Source organism: Pelmatolapia mariae, linkage group LG16_19 (assembly GCF_036321145.2).
Source record: "Pelmatolapia mariae isolate MD_Pm_ZW linkage group LG16_19, Pm_UMD_F_2, whole genome shotgun sequence".
Taxonomy (NCBI): domain Eukaryota; kingdom Metazoa; phylum Chordata; class Actinopteri; order Cichliformes; family Cichlidae; genus Pelmatolapia; species Pelmatolapia mariae.
In genome coordinates, this window is record NC_086241.1 from 28531289 (window position 1) to 28551604 (window position 20316).

Consider the following 20316-nt stretch of genomic DNA (forward strand, 5'->3'; position numbering starts at 1 on the left):
TCAATATTTTGCTTACCTGGATGACATATTCCCTGAATAGCATGTCATCCATGTCTGCAGTGTCCTGCAATAGCTTCTGGAGAACAGATTGGGTTTAAAGGCTGAAAAATGTGAATTACACTCTTCCCCTGTGACTTTTTTGGACTACATTCTGGCAAAGACGGCAAGTGAAGACTGATCCAGCGAATGTGCTGGCTGTGACCCAGTGGCCTACTCCCAGCCTAGTCGACAACTGTTGCAGTACATCCTTGGCTTCCTTAGTTTCTACCATAGGTTCATTTACAACTATAGCCAGGTAACTGCACCCTTTACACCACTCACTTCCAGTAGAGTCCCCTTTGTCTGGTCTGCAGAAGCACCAGTAGCCTTTACCAAGCTTAAGGAGCACCTGACACTAAACTGCAATTTGAATTTAACTTATTTAAATTCAGTTTCTGATGGCACAAAGTTCTACCCATAGTTAGTATCTTGCCCAAGGATAATTGGCATGCAGACTGGAGAAGCCAGAGCAGAGATAAGCCTGAGATAAGCTCAGGTTTATCTCTATTTGAGGCTTCTGTAATATCACCCATCAATCTTGATTGCCGATGAGGCCTTGCTCAAGGGCACTGAACAGAATAAGAAATATGCAGACCTTCATCGCTCCCTCGTTCCAGTCTACACCCCGGATAAAGAAATTCCTGTAAAGTCCTTGTCTCGCAAGCATGCTCCTACATCAGATCTTATGAAATCAGCTCTGTGATTAGCGCTTCAGCACTTAAGTTACCTGCCACTCTTTGCATCCATCCTAAATTCCACATTTCTCAAGTTAAACCAGTTCAATCTACTCCATTGTGTAAGATTTAATATCTCAGCTAAAAAGATTCCTGCAGTGCTAAGTAAAAGAAAGTGAAAAAGGTGAGATGAACCTCCAGTGTTCAGCTCCTTGGAGGCTTAATTTGTCTGATAAAAACCTTCCACAAACTGTAACTGCTCACTGTTTGCATGATGGTGCATTTTTCAGTATTTTCCATTTATTCACCTTGTGCAATTTGTTTAATGAAACATATTGTAGTTTTTTAAAACATCAATGGATGAAGAATTAAATGTTACCTATATAACTTTTGATGGACATGTGGAAATTAACAAATACAGATTTGTTTATTTTTTTATTATGTTCACATTATATATTCTAATAACTTGCAGTAACTCTATTATTATATACCTCATTTTGATCCATAAAAATCTCCATGAACCTATGTACACTTTTATTGCAGCATTGCTACTGAACGTTGTTATTTACGCCACAACTATTTACCCAAAACTCCTGATTGACTTTTTATCTGAAAAACAAATCATATCATATTCAGCATGTCTCTTTCAGTTTTTCATAATTTATTCTCTAGGTTGTTCTGAGTTCTTTCTCTTGGCAGCCATGGCCTATGACAGATATGTGGCAATATGTAAACCTCTACAATATCCAACCATCATGACAAAAAGCACTGTGAGTATTTTCTTGGTCATAGCTTGGCTTGTGCCTGCTTCTAATATTGCAGTCCAAGCAATAGGAATGGCTAAAAGTAAACTGTGTTCCTTTCATTTAAAATCAATATTTTGTAACAATACAATTTACACTCTTCAGTGTGTAAGATCAAGGTTAGTTACTGTATTTGGTATAGTTAGTTATTTAGATCTCGTAGTATTTCCTATACTTTTTATAGTTTTCACATACACAAAAATATTTATAGTCACTTATCGCAGTTGTAAAGAAATTAAGAAAAAAGCAGCAGAGACCTGTTTACCCCACATGTTAGTTTTGATTACTTTTTCCTGTTTAGGTATCTATGATGTAATCATGGCTCGAATAGAAACAGATTTTCCAAAAACTGCACGCTTAATAATGACATTACAACTAGCTTTCTATCATCCTTTATTTAATCCATTCATATATGGGCTTAAAATGAAGGAAATTTCTAAACATCTAAAAAGGTTGTTTTGTCCGCCGCTGTCATAAATTTAATTTGTAGAATTTAAACCTGTTAATAGCTGATAACATTTTTCTGGATGCATGTTCATTGTAAATATGCCATAGTTTAAATCTGTTTTACGATCATACTACTTATTTTTTTCTTTTATTTTTTTTATATACTTACATAAACGCTAGAGTGGAAACTTTACTAAAAATTATATTCATGCTGGCAGGTACTATGTTAATGTCCTGACTCATAAGAGTGCTTTTTTTTTTTAGGTATTCAAGTCTTTCATTTTCTGAAGGTATTATCTCACTGACTGGCACTGTGGTGGACCAAGTTCCCATCACTATTTTAAGAGATACCTATGACACAATGTGGTGCAGTGCCTTTTCTGACCAGATTTCCTATGGTTCAGATTTGTTGGTGTGGGGAATAAAATAGTGCCACTGATACCAATCATTTGAGTTTGGCTATAGAGTGCAGCTTATTAAAGCTCTCCAACGCAACTATGATTACCTGTTTGTCTGCTGCCCAGAAAAAAATCAATGTGACCCAGCCGTGTCATACATACTCAGTGATGGTATTTTACTGAAATACAAAGAAAAGATTCCCCAGAATCTGGAATGGAGTGTGATGTGGACACTCAGGTGGTGGTGCCAAAAGAGTACCGTCTTCAGGTTTTGCATGTGATCACCATCTGCCTGGCTATTTAGGAATTAGGTAAACTTATGACAGAGTGCTCTACTATTTTTAATTTACACAAGTCATGTCAGAGCTGGCTATTAAGCAGTGAGTGTCCAGTGCCTATCACCCACAAGGTCAGGATGTGGTGACGAGATTCCACAAGACTTTGAAATCTATACATCGAAAATATAGTGTCGAGTCTAAAGCAGAGTGAGATAAGGGTCTGTCATTGTTGGGTTTTAGCCCAGCTGAAGTTGGTTTTGGACACACTGTGTGTGGGCTACTGAAGATGCTGCTGGAGTGTTGCTTGTAGAAGAGCCCAGATCGGTCCATAATGTGTTAGACTGTATAAATTCATTTAGGGAAAGGCTGTACACTGCGTGTGAGCTGACACATAGTTTCCTCTCTGATGCACAGTCTAAAATGAAGGAAACGTATAATTTTTTGAGGCAGGAGAATGTGTTCTAGTTCTCCTCCCCATGGTTGGTTTCGGTCCTTGTTTGTGTGATCCTTAACGAGGTAAAGCGCCAATTCAGTGACACCGATTACCTGAATAAAACAGCTAATAGGAAGAAAATGTAGAATGTGATTGGCGTATCAATGTTGAAGAAATATGTTGATTATGGAAAGAGTCACATCAATACACCTGTGACTCAGCCTCCATGTGACTGTGGTGTCACCCACTTACAGACCTGAGGCAGGTGGGTTGTGTGTGCAATCTGTTCCAGGTTTCTGTGTGAGTATGACATATTTAAACGTTTTGGAAGACCCCGAGACTCATTTATCCTATTTAGATAAGCTAGTCGTGCTTTTTGGTGAAAAATCCACAGTTCTCAAGCATGACATACATGTTGGTGACCACCAGCCCATTAAACAGCATGCCTACTTTTTAATCTACTGAAGTGGGCTGTTATGGAAAAAAGAGGTGGAATACCTTTACCAGTCATTACCAAACTGGATTCCTTTCCACTTCTGGGCATAGATGATTGAATGGATAGAGCAGGGGTAGGCAACCTTTCTGATGGCGAGTGCCATTTAAAATTTCCTCAGAAGTCAGTGTGCCATATGATTGCATTAGCAATAAATTTAATAACGCTCTATATGAACAGTTACACAATATATAGAACCACTCTATAGAATTATACTTGTTTGCAGATGTTGGCAGCTATCAGTGAATAGTTATCAGCTATTTTGAAACAAAAAAAGACACCTTTTATCCATAACAAGAACTCCATAACAACAAATGAACTGTACAACAGAAAATACAAATGCTATTTATGGTCTCCTCACAACAATGACAAGAAAAATAAACTAAGCCAATATGGCATGTTTGTTAATACAGAGACACACATGTTAATGTGATCTCAGGTCTCCCACTAAGAGACACAGGTCTCCGAGTGTCCAGCATTCAGACGGCTACCTGAGGACACTCATATGAGAGAAAATCTGCTCACACAGATATGTAGAGCCAAATACTGTCAATAAGGCCTCTGCAATGTTCTGAAGACAGTTAAACTTGTCAGGTAGTGATGTCCAGCAGGTGAAAATGCAAGCTCCATGAACACGCATATCTATGGATTCCAGCTGCTTCGATGTTGCATTAACTGGCATTAACTCAGCCAGTTAATGCCAGTTAATGCGAGACAAATCCAGCTGCTTATTAAAGATTTCTGGTTTGATCAGAAAATAAAACATTGGTCCATACACCTGAAAGTCCCAAAAATGCATTGTGTCTCGAGTCTACGGATGTATCCGTGTATTTCCGTGGTGCTGATGCTGTGCTGAGCGGAAAGCTCCTGAAGCTTTTGAAGTGTCGGAATGTGGAAAGCTAACAACGTCCCTCTTACCAGTAGGCTAAGTTATTTTTTAGCCAATTACAAGTTGAATCTGATAGTTGGGGTTGTTAGCTAAGATACCGTCATTAAGAAGCGGCACAACTAATGTGTCTATGCGAGCTGATTTGCGATGTGCACCGCTGGCACGGCCATTTATTTTTTGATGCACCTTCTCAGATTAATTCACTGCGTATCGTGCCCAGGGCTGGACTGGGACAAAAAAACAGCCCGGGCATTTTGACTAAAGACCGGCCCACCGGGTATTAAAGCCATAAAGCCTTTGAATGAAAACAAATGCTGTTGTGACAGTGATGTACACTGTCTTGTTGGTATATGTATGATTTCTATACATTTTATGTCAGATAAAAACTTTGGTTGTAAGCTTCAGATAATTATTTAATAACAGCCAGACATTTGAAATGAGAATAAGAAAGTATTTCTTTATGCCCCCCTTTCCCTGTTAATGCCCTACCTGGCCCCCCTGGCAAAACTTTGCTAGATCCACCCCTGCACAGTTACCAGCTGTCAGCTACTTAGAAAAAGATATTGGTGTTATTTGTCTCTCAGAAACAGTTCATAACTTCCCTTCAACTCCTTCATGTCACCTAAAAGGTAAACCTGTTTCTCCATCACCTGTTCAGCTCTGATGATTCAGTAAGGACATCTCCTGGTTTCATCTTCATGTTTCCCTCTCACCAGATATACAAACCGATATCATGACCAGCAGGTTTTACAGCTGTGGCTCCAGCAAACATCAGTTGATACTAGAAATTAATATTAAATAAATTCTAACAACAGCTGATAAAGCTTAAACGTGCTGCTGTTGTTTAGCGCGACATCCTCTTTCTGGCGCAAAGTGGGCGATAAACAAACAAGAGAGACGGGACTTGCATCAGAAAAGCCGATCAGCTGATCATTGATCAGTTTCATGATTAAAGTAGCAACAGGAGAGAGAGGGGAGAGAATGAGAGGAGAAAAAGAGGCAGCTGTACAGCGTAACGACAGAATAAATCCACCTTTGTGTCTTTTTCCATCCCAGACAAACTGTGTCCCTTCTCACCTCAACACGAAACACGTAATAATTTCTCTGAATGCGGGACGATTCAGTCTTTTAACAGGACGGTTGGCAACTCTACTAACTAACCTTATGAATAAAATAAAGTTCACTATTAGTAACATCATAGCACCCACCCAGCTGTATAGAAACTCCGTCATGCTAGCTAGTACGCAGTACGAGTTATTGTAACTGACTGTAAAAAGTCAGCACAACGAAAATAAACTCCACCTAAACTTGGTTTATATCTGACCCAGATAGACTGCAGGTCATAACTTCTTACCTGAAGTTCAGTTCACCTGCCACTCGGACCGGCGGCTGCCTCGGGTCTCTCCTCCTCCTGCCTCCCCTCTCCCTCATCCACCTGCTGGCCCTCACCACTTGTTAATTTTACTGAATCTCTGGAAGCTCCGCCATAGCCACCACCAAACAACTGAGTTATTTTTACACACCGGCCAGCATCTGGCCAATCCACCACCTTTCATTATTTATACCATTGAAAAAAAATAAAATAAATAAATAAATCATCGGGCCACCGAGCAAATACCCGGTATACCCGATGGCCAGTCCAGCTATGGTCGTGCCATCAGTTAACCCTTCACGTGCCAGCTGTGGCACGCGTGCCTAGGGTTGCCGACCCCTGCTATAAAGCGTGCAGTTTTAGGGAAATCTGATTCCACACGAGCTATGGTTACATCATAGACACCAAAACAGGAAAAGCTCGCTAAAACCAGTATGTGGGGTAAACCGGTCTCTCCAGCTTTTTTCTTAATTTCTATACGACTGTGATAAGAGACTATAAATATTTTTGTGTATGTGAAAACTATAAAAAGAAGAGGAAGTATCACAAATTCAAAATAACTATTCCGAATACAGTAACTAACCTTGATCTTACACACTGAAGAGTGTAAATTGTATTGTTACAAAATATTGATTTTAAATTAAGGAAACATTCCTAGCCATTCTTAGCCATTCCTATTGCTTGGACTGCAATACTAGAAGCAGGTACAAGCCAAACTATGACCAGGAAAATACTCACAGTGCTTTTTCTCATGATGGTTGGATATTGTAGAGGTTTGCATATAGCCACATATCTGTCATAGACCATGGCTGCCAAGAGAACAAACTCTGAAGAACCCAGAGAATAAATTATGAAAAACTGAAAGAGACATGCTGAATATGATATGATTTGTTTTTCAGATAAAAAGTCAATCAGGAGTTTTGGGTAAATAGTTGTGCTGTAAAGAACACAGTTCAGTAGCAAAGCTGCAGTGAAAATGTGCATAGGTTTGTGGAGATTTTTATGAATACAAATGATGTATAAAATTATACAGTTACTGCAAATTATTACAATATATACTTTGAACATAATAAAAAAATAAACATATCTGTATTTGTTAATTTCCACATGTCCATCAAAAGTCATATAGGTAACATTTAACTCATCATCCACTGATGTCTTGAAAAAGCAGACATTGTATGACTAATCACATAACTAGAATAAATTAAAAATACTAAAAATGCAATATAATTTAACCTGGCTTGCGTGCTGTTATAACTGAGAGTCTGTTTAATGTGTAACACACTCTATGAATATGTGAATCAGCAAAACCTACACAGTGACCAGTCACTGTCTGTGGAAAGTTTTTATCAGGTAGCTTAAGCCTCCAAGGAGCGGAATCTCTTTTGCATGACACTGCAGCCCTTTACATAGTCTGATATTAGTTGCCACATTTTAAAACAGCTAACGTCTACACTGTCTGAACAGTGATTAAATATTTGTGCAGGCATTACTTATGTTCATAAGGCAACCCAGCTGGACCAGATATACATTATTCTTATCCTTGCATTGTTTGTTATTTACTATATTATATTAATTATATTAATATATTATATTAGTAGTATATGATATATTATATTAATATACCCTCCCTCCTCTATCCATGATTGGTCACAAAAAACTAAATACGAAAAAAAAAATCAAGAAACACTTTAAAAGCACATCAGCTCTCAATGTGAATGATGGATATCTATACATCTATACGGACTGGATATTTTAGGATTTAGGATTGAAAGTATGAATTTACCAGGCTAAAAAGATTTGCTTAATTTTCCTAGTAGCAACTCAAAATAGTACTCGGCAGTATGTACGCCCCCATGTCCTTATATGCAACTTGAAAAAATCAGGGCATGGTCCTAATGAGACATTGCCAGATCTTTTTCAGGACATAACTAAACTCCTGGATACTCTGAAGTGCAAACTGGCAGTGTCTGATGAACTCAAACACAATGTCTCAGACAGTTTAAAATGAAGATTTTTTTGGCTTAGCTCAGTGGGTGACCAGATGCCATATGACCGGAGAGTGGCCGACCAGGGTTTGAGTCTGACCTGTAGCCTTTCCCCTCTCTTTCTCTCCCTTCTCTCCTATCTCTTTCTTTACTATATCTGTCAAATAAAGGCTAAAGGCAAAAAATAATCATTAAAAAAATAGCATTTCTTCCGCTCAAGAAATGCTAAACAAAACATATACATGAGATGTATGCATCTTCCACAATAATACTTGCCCCGTTAAAATGATGCATATTTAGGTTAAAATCTTGCAATACTAAGGATCAGCACATGAGACCCTGATTATTTGGGACAGGAACACCAGAGCAGTGTGGTCAGTATCTTAACTGCAGTGCGGCTGGAAACAACATACACATGGAATTGTTGCATTGCTAAAAGTAACACTAGGGTTTCTTTCTCAGTTGTGCTGTAATTCATTTGATATTTATTGAATTTCTTTGAAAAGTAGCGCACTGGGTTGTCGACACCCACCCTCCTGCAGGAGTATAGCACCTCCTGCACTCCCATTGACTCTATTTTATAAGCACAAACAAAATCAGAGCCAGATAGCACCGGGGCACTGCACAGAAGTGCTTTGCATGAATGAAATGAGTCCTGACCAGAGATGTAATCCGATTACTTTTTTCAAGTAACGAGTAAAGTAAGGGATTACTATTGCAAAAACGGTAATTAGATTACCGTTACTTTCCCGTAAGCACGCTGCGTTACTGCGTTACTAAAACTGTGATTTTTTTGCGAGAGTGTCTCATGACAATGACGTAAGCGAGTGCGATGTTTGTGGCAACAGCTGTGTGCAGATCAACAATGAATAATATATTGAGTGCGGGATAGAGTATGAAATCTTATTTTTACAGCGAAAAAAACCCCTAAACTTCCAAGCAAGCACAGAGTGCGCTACGACGTAATGGGAAATTCACAGAGAAACTCGTGGATTCTTCCACTGACCGCTGCAGCACACCTGCACCAGGGCAAACATCCGCCTGCCCCACTCCGGCTTTACAGGTGAAAATAGAGGACCGCTAGTCTTTGATTTTATTTATTTTCTGCTGTGTTTTACTTGCATCTATTTGAAAGACTGAGTGTAAATACAAAAAAATATTTTATTTTATGTGCTGGAATGTGCAGAAAATAGGTTTAAATGTTAAACAAATTTCTTCCAGTCAGAGAATGAATTGAATTGAAAGCCTTTATCGTCAATATACATGGTATAACGAAATTGGAAACAGCTCTATAAAAGTGCGCACATGCTTATAGCACATTATAAAAACTATACAATAATTTAACTATACACTTACTATAAATATAAATATAAATACACAGTACAGTGCTGACACAGAGACAGACAGGCAGAGAATTGATATTTCAGTGCAGATAACTTTTGTGCAAGTTTTGAGTATGGTGATAGCTTTTGGGGAAGAAGCTATCCCTGAGTCTGTTTGTTCTGGCCCTTATGGATCTATAGCGCCTGCCAGAGGGCATTAGGTTGAAAAGATGGTAACCGGAGATCCCGCTGGTCTCGCTATCCTGTCCGGAATGTTGTGTGTGCGTTGAAAGTCGCTGGTGATTGTCATCTTTGTTTGGAAACCGATGTCCAATATCTCCAGACGACTATAACATCCAGTTTTGTAGATAGATGCCCGTAAAATGTACGATAAGCACATTAGACATACAAAAAGGCACATATAGGGAGAGCTGCAGTAAGCCGCTTCGTCTGTGCGCACCGCCATCTTGAAACCAGCATATAATAAAAATTTTGCTTGATGCATAAAGTTAAAAGATTAAAACTAATAAAACAAGTTTTAAAGAGAGACTTTTCCATTATTGATGATTACATTTTGTATGATGGATTGTTAGCAGAGACGGGTCTTCCAGCCGAATCTGCATGAATATTGAAGATATTTATTATTTAGACGGAGGAATAATCACACGTGGGGCATCGGCTTTTTACCAGAACATTCACACCAATGTGACTTTGTTTATTGCTTTATCACCTATTCAGGTTGTAAATCGTTTTTTTTAAAAAGTAACTAAGTAACTAAGTAATTAATTACTTTTGAAAATAAGTAATCAGTAAAATAACGGGATTACTTTTGGGGGGAAGTAATCAGTAATTAGTTACTGATTACTTTGTTCAAGTAACTTGACCAACACTGGTCCTGACATTCAAAGGTCCACACAAAAGGGTTGGCAGGACTTAACAAATCGGCCAAAAGAAAAACTGCAGTCTTGCAAAAACCGCAGTAGTAGCCACACATACACAGATATTGGTGGAGGTGGCGCCATATCTTTGGAGCAGGAAAGTCTAAAATGGTGTGAACCTTGGCCAAAAAAATGCGCACTTGCCCTGCCGTACTTGTTTTCCTAGATAGGTGACCACAGCCTCTCCAAACTCATTTTAAAAGTTTTGAGTTCAAGTAAGCACCCTCCAACCTGGCACACCTTTCCACAAAGTGTCCAAGTGGTCTGACCATGTTGATAAATAAACCACAATAGCATCTAACTAAGCCTTGAAATTGCTGACACCAGTGAGTACTGTATTCATCAGCCTTTGGAAAGTAGTAAAAGTATTGCTCAACCCAAATGGAATTACACTATATTTCAGGAAGTGGTCCTGTATCACAGAAGCAGAGATTTTAGATGCAGAATGGGAAAGAGGCACCTGCCACTAACCTTTCAGGAGATTTAGTTTTGTGATAAATTGGCTGACCATACTCTATCCCAGGGGTCAGCAACCCTAGGCACGCGTGCCACAGCTGGCACGCGAAGGGTTAACTGATGGCACAACCATAGCTGGACTGGCCATCGCGCATACCGGGTATTTGCTCGGTGGCCCGATGATTTATTTATTTATTTATTTTTAGTAATGGTATAAATAATGAAAGGTGGTGGATTGGCCAGATGCTGGCCGGTGTGTAAAAATAACTCAGTTGTTTGGTGGTGGCTATGGCGGAGCATCCAGAGATTCAGTAAAATTAACAAGTGGTGAGGGCCAGCAGGTGGATGAGGGAGAGGGGAGGCAGGAGGAGGAGAGACCCGAGGCAGCCGCCGGTCCGAGTGGCAGGTGAACTGAACTTCAGGTAAGAAGTTATGACCTGCAGTCTATCTGGGTCAGATATAAACCAAGTTTAGGTGGAGTTTATTTTCGTTGTGCTGACTTTTTACAGTCAGTTACAATAACTCGTACTGCGTACTAGCTAGCATGACAGAGTTTCTATACAGCTGGGTGGGTGCTATGATGTTATTGATAGTGAACTTTATTTTATTCATAAGGTTAGTTAGTAGAGTTGCCAACCGTCCTGTTAAAAGACTGAATCGTCCCGCATTCAGAGAAATTATTACGCGTTTCGTGTTGAGCTGAGAAGGGACACAGTTTGTCTGGGATGGAAAAAGACACAAAGGTGGATTTATTCTGTCGTTACGCTGTACAGCTGCCTCTTTTTCTCCTCTCATTCTCTCCCCTCTCTCTCCTGTTGCTACTTTAATCATGAAACTGATCAATGATCAGCTGATCGGCTTTTCTGATGCAAGTCCCGTCTCTCTTGTTTGTTTATCGCCCACTTTGCGCCAGAAAGAGGATGTCACACTAAACAACAGCAGCACGTTTAAGCTTTATCAGCTGTTGTTAGAATTTATTTAATATTAATTTCTAGTATCAACTGATGTTTGCTGGAGCCACAGCTGTAAAACCTGCTGGTCATGATATCGGTTTGTATATCTGGTGAGAGGGAAACATGAAGATGAAACCAGGAGATGTCCTTACTGAATCATCAGAGCTGAACAGGTGATGGAGAAACAGGTTTACCTTTTAGGTGACATGAAGGAGTTGAAGGGAAGTTATGAACTGTTTCTGAGAGACAAATAACACCAATATCTTTTTCTAAGTAGCTGACAGCTGGTAACTGTGCAGGGGTGGATCTAGCAAAGTTTTGCCAGGGGGGCCAGGTAGGGCATTAACAGGGAAAGGGGGGCATAAAGAAATACTTTCTTATTCTCATTTCAAATATCTGGCTGTTATTAAATAATTATCTGAAGCTTACAACCAAAGTTTTTATCTGACATAAAATGTATAGAAATCATACATATACCAACAAGACAGTGTACATCACTGTCACAACAGCATTTGTTTTCATTCAAAGGCTTTATGGCTTTAATACCCGGTGGGCCGGTCTTTAGTCAAAATGCCCGGGCTGTTTTTTTGTCCCAGTCCAGCCCTGGGCACGATACGCAGTGAATTAATCTGAGAAGGTGCATCAAAAAATAAATGGCCGTGCCAGCGGTGCACATCGCAAATCAGCTCGCATAGACACATTAGTTGTGCCGCTTCTTAATGACGGTATCTTAGCTAACAACCCCAACTATCAGATTCAACTTGTAATTGGCTAAAAATAACTTAGCCTACTGGTAAGAGAGACGTTGTTAGCTTTCCACATTCCGACACTTCAAAAGCTTCAGGAGCTGTCCGCTCAGCACAGCATCAGCACCACGGAAATACACGGATACATCCGTAGACTCGAGACACAATGCATTTTTGGGACTTTCAGGTGTATGGACCAATGTTTTATTTTCTGATCAAACCAGAAATCTTTAATAAGCAGCTGGATTTGTCTCGCATTAACTGGCTGAGTTAATGCCAGTTAATGCAACATCGAAGCAGCTGGAATCCATAGATATGCGTGTTCATGGAGCTTGCATTTTCACCTGCTGGACATCACTACCTGACAAGTTTAACTGTCTTCAGAACATTGCAGAGGCCTTATTGACAGTATTTGGCTCTACATATCTGTGTGAGCAGATTTTCTCTCACATGAGTGTCCTCAGGTAGCCGTCTGAATGCTGGACACTCGGAGACCTGTGTCTCTTAGTGGGAGACCTGAGATCACATTAACATGTGTGTCTCTGTATTAACAGACATGCCATATTGGCTTAGTTTATTTTTCTTGTCATTGTTGTGAGGAGACCATAAATAGCATTTGTATTTTCTGTTGTACAGTTCATTTGTTGTTATGGAGTTCTTGTTATGGATAAAAGGTGTCTTTTTTTGTTTCAAAATAGCTGATAACTATTCACTGATAGCTGCCAACATCTGCGAACAAGTATAATTCTATAGAGTGGTTCTATATATTGTGTAACTGTTCATATAGAGCGTTATTAAATTTATTGCTAATGCAATCATATGGCACACTGACTTCTGAGGAAATTTTAAATGGCACTCGCCATCAGAAAGGTTGCCTACCCCTGCTTTATAGTGTCATTACAGCTAGCTTTCTATCAACCTTTATTTAATCCATTAATATATGGGCTTAAAATGAAGGAAATTTCTAAAAATCTAAAAAGCTTGTTTTGTCCAACAAAAATTATTTGATGCATCAATAAATTGCTAATTTCAGAAAATATCTTTATTAAATATTATAAACTCATGAAATTGATTTGGTCCACATAATTTACAAATTTTTTTGAATAAAGTAATCAGTGAATTTAAAATGTTTTTACTGTTTATGATTGCTTAGGGTGCATGTCTATTAGGGCTGTGCGATATGACCAAAATCTCATATCCCGATATAAGAATTCTATCATCCCGATAACGATACAAATCACAAAAATGTAGCATTTTCTGTAAATTCTGTGAATCTCGGGCAGCTCGTCTTGCGGGAAGTGTTTCCACCTGCGCGTCACGTAGCTGGAGTCGAGTGTTTTAACCGATGCATGAAACTATACATTTTTAGACATAAGTTGTAACGGCCGCCGTTTTCTTTGTGAGTATTTATTACACGGCGTGCTGCGGGGAAAAGCCTGTTCTAACGTTTTAGTCTAAGGTTTATTTTTTAACACCTGGCGGCTCTTTTTTACTTCTCATCCGTAAATAATCTGCTCTTTCACGTGATTCAGTTTATTTTGAAAAGTCTCAACAGGATCTTGAGTTTTATTGTGAAAGGTTTATGTGGAACATAAACAAGCGGACACGCGATGCTGTTACCGTCATTGTTGCTAACCACAACGCATAAAAACAGGCGCTTGTCTGTCCGTAGTGTGGTTATATAAAATATAAGAGAAAGAGAGAACTTTAAGAAATTCATATAGCCACTACAGTGACCGTCAAAACGATGAAAAAATAAATAAATAAAATAAACAGTTTATTTTGCGACACCACGAAACAAACGATAGCGTAAAATGAAACGATAGACGTTTTTATATCGTCATCTGATATATATCGTTATATCGAACAGCCCTATGTCTATTGTAACATAAATATTGTAGGATTATTGTAACATAAATGTTATAGTTTAAATGTTATAGTTACAGTTAAAATACTGTTTTTTAGACTGCTGCACAGCACAAGAACTCAAGAGTAAAAAATTTACTACTGGAATTGATAATTTTTTTTTACTAATTCAACATGAATTAAACTAATGCTGACATATACTATGTTCAGTCTCCAAGAGAGTTTTCTTCATCCGTTAATTTTATACATTGTTAATTCTTACTTTTCTTTCAAAATAAATTCGCGAAATGTATAACGTTTCCAGCTGTACTTTTGTGAAAACAAAATTAAATCTTTCCTCTCTGAGCTTTTCTTTTAAGAAATTGCATATTGAGTATGGACAAATGTCGTGTGGGTTATGACACAATTTACAAATAACAAAATAAACCGTTTTATTGTTAAACATACATAGCTTTGTGAAGAAATCAAACAAATCAAACAAACCTGCCTGAGGCCTGTTTGAAACTAGAACCTTGATGCTGTGACAGTGATAACATTACACCAGTAGTACACTAGTAATGCAGGGGAGTGTAAAAAGAAGAGGGCGACTTGATTGCATTTCATAAAAATATTTCTCTTTTTTCTCGAATATGTGTACGAGAGGTGATGAAGACTAAATAGCAGCCCAAGCAGAGAAGCCCAGACCTCCTTCTCCCCAGCCACCTCCTCCAGCTTGTCCTGGGGAACGCCAAGGCGTTCCCACGCCAGCCGAGAGATATAATCTCTCCAGTGTGTCCTGGGTCTGCCCCGCAGCCTCCTCCCGGTAAGATGCCCGGAAAACCTCACCCAGGAGGCATTGTCAGATGCCTGAACCACCTCAACTGGCCCCTTTCGATGTGGAGAAGCACCGGCTCTACTCTGAGCCCTTCCTGAATGGCCGAACCTTTCACCCGATCTCTAAGGGAGAAGCCAGCCACCCTTTGGAGAAAGCCCGTTTCCGCTGCTTTCCGCGATCTCATTCTTTCGGTCACTACCCACAGCTCGTGACCGTAGGTGAGGGTAGGGACATAGATCGACTTGTAAATTGAGAGCTTTGCTTTTACACTTAGCTCTCGCTTCACCACAGTGGCCGCATCGCTGCGGCCCCTGCTTCTCCTGTTACTCGTGAACAAGACCCCGGGATACTTAAACTCCTCCACTTGGGGCAGGAACTTGGAACAGAATCGGTGACAAAGGGCAGCCCTGGCGGAGCCCATCACCCACCAGGATCGAGTCCGACTTATTTTTTATTTTTTTATTTTTTTATTTTATTTTTTCGAGTCCGACTTATTGCCGGCTATGCGGCCCAAGCTCTTGCAACGGTTGTTTAATGGACTGAATGGCCCATAGCAATGGGCCAGACACCCCATACATACAGACACCCCCCCACCCCACTGGACGCTAGGGCGTCCAGGAGCAGCCAGGAGCAGTAGACGCTCCAATTCCCGGCTACCTAGACTAGAAATTGGGAAATGGACTGTTCCTCTCTGATGGGAAAAGAACCTGACTTAGTGCACGAGTTTGAGAGGTACTAGCTAGATGTAGTATGGGTCACCTCAATGCATGGCTTGTGCTGTGGAACCAATCCCCTGAAGAGGGTGGGTATCCTTGTTTCCAGTTGGCTTGCTGCCTCAAAGTTGGGGTTTCATCCTCACTTTTCTCTTCCTGATTTTTCTGTTTTATGTCACAATTAAACCTGGGTTTTTGGTTGCGGAACATATGCACTGTCCTGGGTAGGGATGGGTATTGATAAGATTTTCACGATTCCAACTCCATTTTCGATTCTGTTTAAAGATTCGATTCTTTATCGATTCTCTTATCGATTCTCTTATCGATTCTCTTATCGATTCTCTTATCGATTCTTATTTTTATAAAAGGAGAACACTAAGGTCGATTAGCTTAGAACTTTGTTTTATATCTTCTCTTTGAACAAGATAGAAATTTAAGAGTAACATGGCCTTACAAACCCAACAGTGAGATCTTAAGAGATCCACAGCCTACGGCTCTTCGATGAGGTGTCACAGGGTCCCCAGGAAAAAAAATTGTAAATGTAAAATAATAAAATAAATATTCTTCTGTAGCAATAACAAAGTATAACATAAATTATTCTGTAGCAATTACACAAGAATATCCAGTAATGTCCCTGCCTACAATTAAACACATTCACTTACCGAAAATCGGGGGCATCTGCTGTGGCAAATGGGTGCAAGCCTTTTACCACAAACTTAGTCACTGCTCGGTGACATTTGTCTGTCCTGGCCTGAAAGGAGACGCTACCGGTAGACTGCAGCGAGAACTGCCAGCATCTGAGCCAGCCAGACTCTGTCTGTCTCTCTCATTATGGTCACCTAAATGCAGCGCACAGTAATGGCAGGTTTTGTAATAAGGGAGATCGCGCTAACATAATATGCACTGTTAGTTGATTATTTACCTGCCGCATTAACGGGAGAGGACGTGCAAATGTTACTGCTGCTGCTGGGTTGAGATTCATGAGTCCGGAGCGGAATTAAAAACACGACATTCATTTAAGGTCATCGTGTGTTTTGTGAGCAAATGCTTTTGCATATTCGTAGTGTTTCCTCCCTTAAATGAAATATCTACTTTGCAAGTATTACAAGTTGCCCTGTTGTCATCCGTTCTCGTAAAGTATAACCAAACTTTTGAGCGTTTGAGCCGCTTAGGCGCCATGTTTCCTGCCAGGTAAATGACGCTTCGCAACGTGGTGATGTTATTCGGGGCGACTGGAATCGATAAGGGAATCGTTTGCAAAAATGGCAAACAATTCCAAGGAATTGAAACAGTGGGAACAACAAGAGCCGGGTTTCGATACCCATCCCTAGTCCTGGAATGGGCATCTATGGGTATGCACCAGCTAATGTAGTCACTCACAGTCTCTTTGTATTCATAGTTTTTGCCTGTGGGGCCTCTTTGAAACTGCTCCAGTGCTTTCGCACTTTCAGTTCAGGTAGGGCTTTGTCTTTAGCCTTTTGTTGTAAACTGATTTGAGCCGGATTGCTAGGTGATCAGACTTTCCAAAGTGGGATTTTGGTTCAGCTGAAAAGGGATTTCTGATGTTGCTGTAGCAGTGGTCCAATGTTTTATTTCCCCTGATGGGGAAAGCCATAAACTGATAGAATTTAGGCCTGTTTTTCCAGAGATTGTAATGTTAGAAAATGCTACAACTGATAGTGTAAGTTGGAAAGATTGCGTAACAAAAACTTTATTCAATTAAGAGGGTGTGAAAAAAGGTGTGACGAACTTTCAGAGGAGGCTTAAGCCACCTGATAAAAACCTTCGACACACTCTGACTGCTCACTGTGTAAGTCTGATGATGATGATGACGATGTCTTTAAATTAAAATGACACAACCCAGGGTGCTTGGTGGTGCAGTTTTGAGTCGTCTTTTTTCCACCTATACTGGTCATGTTTCCCTCTTTATATGATAAAACACAGTTTTTAAATAATTAATGGATGAAAAAATAAATGTTACCTATATAACTCTTGATGGTTTTGTAGAAATTGACAAGTATAGATATGTTTATTTTTACATTATGTTCATAGTATATATTCTAATAATCTGCTGTAATTCTACGATTTTGTATCTCATTTGTATTCATCAAAATCTCCATGAGCCTATGTACATTTTCATTGTAGCTTTGCTGTTTAATTGTGCTCTTTACTCTACAGCTGTTTACCCTAAATATCTCATTGACTTTTTATCTGAAAAACAGGTCATATCCTATTCGGCATGTCTTTTTCAGTATTTTCTGTTTTACAGTCTAGCTTGCTCAGAGTTTTTCCTCTTGGTAGCCATGGCCTATGACAGATATGTGGCTATATGCAAACCTCTTCAATATCCAACCATCATGAGAAAAAAGACTGTGAGTATTTTCCTGTTCATAGCTTGGCTTGTGCCTGCTTTTCATATTACAATCCAAGCAATAGGGAGTGCTAAAGCTAAATTGTGTTCCTTTTATTTAAATGAAACATTTTGTAACAATAGAATTTATACTCTTCAGTGTGTAAGATCAGAATTTATTGCTGTCTTTGGTTTGGTTTGTATGGTAAATCTTGGAATACTCCCTCTGTTATTCATACTTTACACATACACAAAAATATTCTTAATGTCTTATCGAAGTTGTAAAGAAATTAGGAAGAAAGCTGCAGAGACCTGTTTACCCCACCTTACAGTTTTAATTAGCTTTTCCTGTTTAGGTTGCTATGATGTAGTTATAGCCCGAGTGGAATCAGATTTTCCAAAAACTGCACGCTTAATAATGACATTACAACTAGCTTTGTATCATCCTTTGTTTAATCCATTTGTATATGGGCTTAAAATGAAGGAAATTTCTAAACACCTGAAAAGGTTGTTTTCTCCACCCCCCAAAATTTGATGCATTAATTCTGAATTGTTAAGATTCTTAAGCTGTTTTAAAAATAGTTTTATTCAATATTAAAGTCCTGAACTTGATTTGTTCTCTGTTTTTTGCATCATTGTTATAAATTTAATCTGCAGAATTTAAACCTGTTTTTACCTGTTTTTTGATCACGATTTCTCTGGTACATGTTTATTGTAACATAAATATGTTATGCTTTATATTTTGAATTACAAGAACTCAAGAGTGAAAAATCTACTAATTCCAGTAGTATAAATTAAACTGACAGGTATTATGTTAAATCTCCAAGAGAATTTTCTTTATCAGTTAACTGTATACAGCAATATTCTTACTGTAACTCAAACTAAATAAGCATTGTGTGGCGTTTCAAGATGTTTTTGTGTAGAAAATATACTACCACTAAATAAGAACTGTTTTATGTTTGATGACACAATTTACAAATAACAAAAGTTATTTCTTCATGGTATTTTCAGTGTTTTTACATGCTATTTAGCAATCAATACTTTCAGCATCTGTAGAGCACAAACAGTTTGCTGCAGGTTTATTTGGATTTAAGATTCCTTAAGAGTTAAGAGCATTAGCCATAGAGATCCATGTGAATAAGCCAAACTAAGTTTGACATTTCATTCCCACCTCTTCATCTTCAGCCAATTAAGAATTAACCTTTAACTTAGCCTAACTTGTACTGTATTTTGGACTTACAGGCCACACAGGCCTCATGTAGGTTTGAAACCAAAATCTTGATGCTTTGACAGTGTTAACAATGCACTACAAGTACACTAGTAGAATAAGGGGAATGCAGAAAGGAAAGAGTAATCTCCCTTAGTAAGGCCAAGGCCTCCAGTAGTGAGGCCAAAATGATTTCAATACCGAATACTAAGGTGCACTGATTTGATTGAATACACTACAAAGACATGATATCTATGTGTATGTTAAAACTGATAAACTTCATTGTAGTTTTTCAAATCTTCTTTCACAGTTAGCGGAGAAGCTGACTGTGTAGAAGTGAGAAGGAGGACACAAGTGCTGACACAGAAAGAGTAAACATTATTCTAGGCTGATAAAACAGTTTTAAAAAGGCAAATACCAAACTAAACCATAACCTAAACTGGGAGAGCTAAGTCTAAACATAAAAAAAAAAAAACCTGCAATGTGAACGTGAACATAGAAACCTGACATGAGAGACTTGAAACATGAAAACCTGCCATGAATTTATAAACCTGGAAATATGGCAAGACATGGATACAAAGCAGACAAACAGATAAGGAATGAATCAAAACGCACAGACAAAATACACATAGGAGGAGATCAGGGGAAGTGGAAACACGTGGGAAACAGCTGATACGAATGAACATAATAACACCACAGGGGATGTGAAACTAAACACAATGCACATGGAAACACCAGAGTCTTCACAATAAAGCCGGCACAACCCTGCTCATGGCCAGCTGGGTCGTCATCCATCGCTCTGGAGCAGCACATGGACCTCCGTCTCCCCACACGGTTCCTCCACCGCTCCCGGCTGGAGCAGCCTTTCATACGGCGGCTCATCCCCCTCCAGCAGGCACGGGCCCTCTCGCCCCTCATCCACTTCTGGCTGGAGCTGCCCTTCCACCACTCCACCGCTCCCGACAGAAGTAGCCCTTCACCCAGCTGTTCCCCCTCTTCCGGCCAGCGCGGACCCCCGTACGCCTCGTCCACCACCTCTGGCTGCCGAGGTGCCCCACACGGCTCCTCCACCGCTTCCCCACAACCAGGTTCCACCGGTGGGGTTAGCGGCAGCGGTGTCGACTACGCCTGGAGCAG

The 20316-nt window shown here is 39.5% G+C and overlaps 2 protein-coding genes across 2 annotated transcripts; both read left to right on the top strand.

The window, feature by feature from the left end:
* The first annotated feature begins 1069 nt into the window (after positions 1–1069).
* Positions 1070–1993, top strand: LOC134644511 (olfactory receptor 6N2-like). The gene has a single exon (XM_063497598.1). The coding sequence runs from the start codon at positions 1070–1072 to the stop codon at positions 1991–1993; it is 924 nt and encodes a 307-aa protein (XP_063353668.1).
* A 15587-nt stretch (positions 1994–17580) lies between these two features.
* On the top strand, positions 17581–18507 carry LOC134644512 (olfactory receptor 4B13-like). Its single transcript, XM_063497599.1, has one exon. The coding sequence runs from the start codon at positions 17581–17583 to the stop codon at positions 18505–18507; it is 927 nt and encodes a 308-aa protein (XP_063353669.1).
* The last annotated feature ends 1809 nt before the right edge of the window (positions 18508–20316 follow it).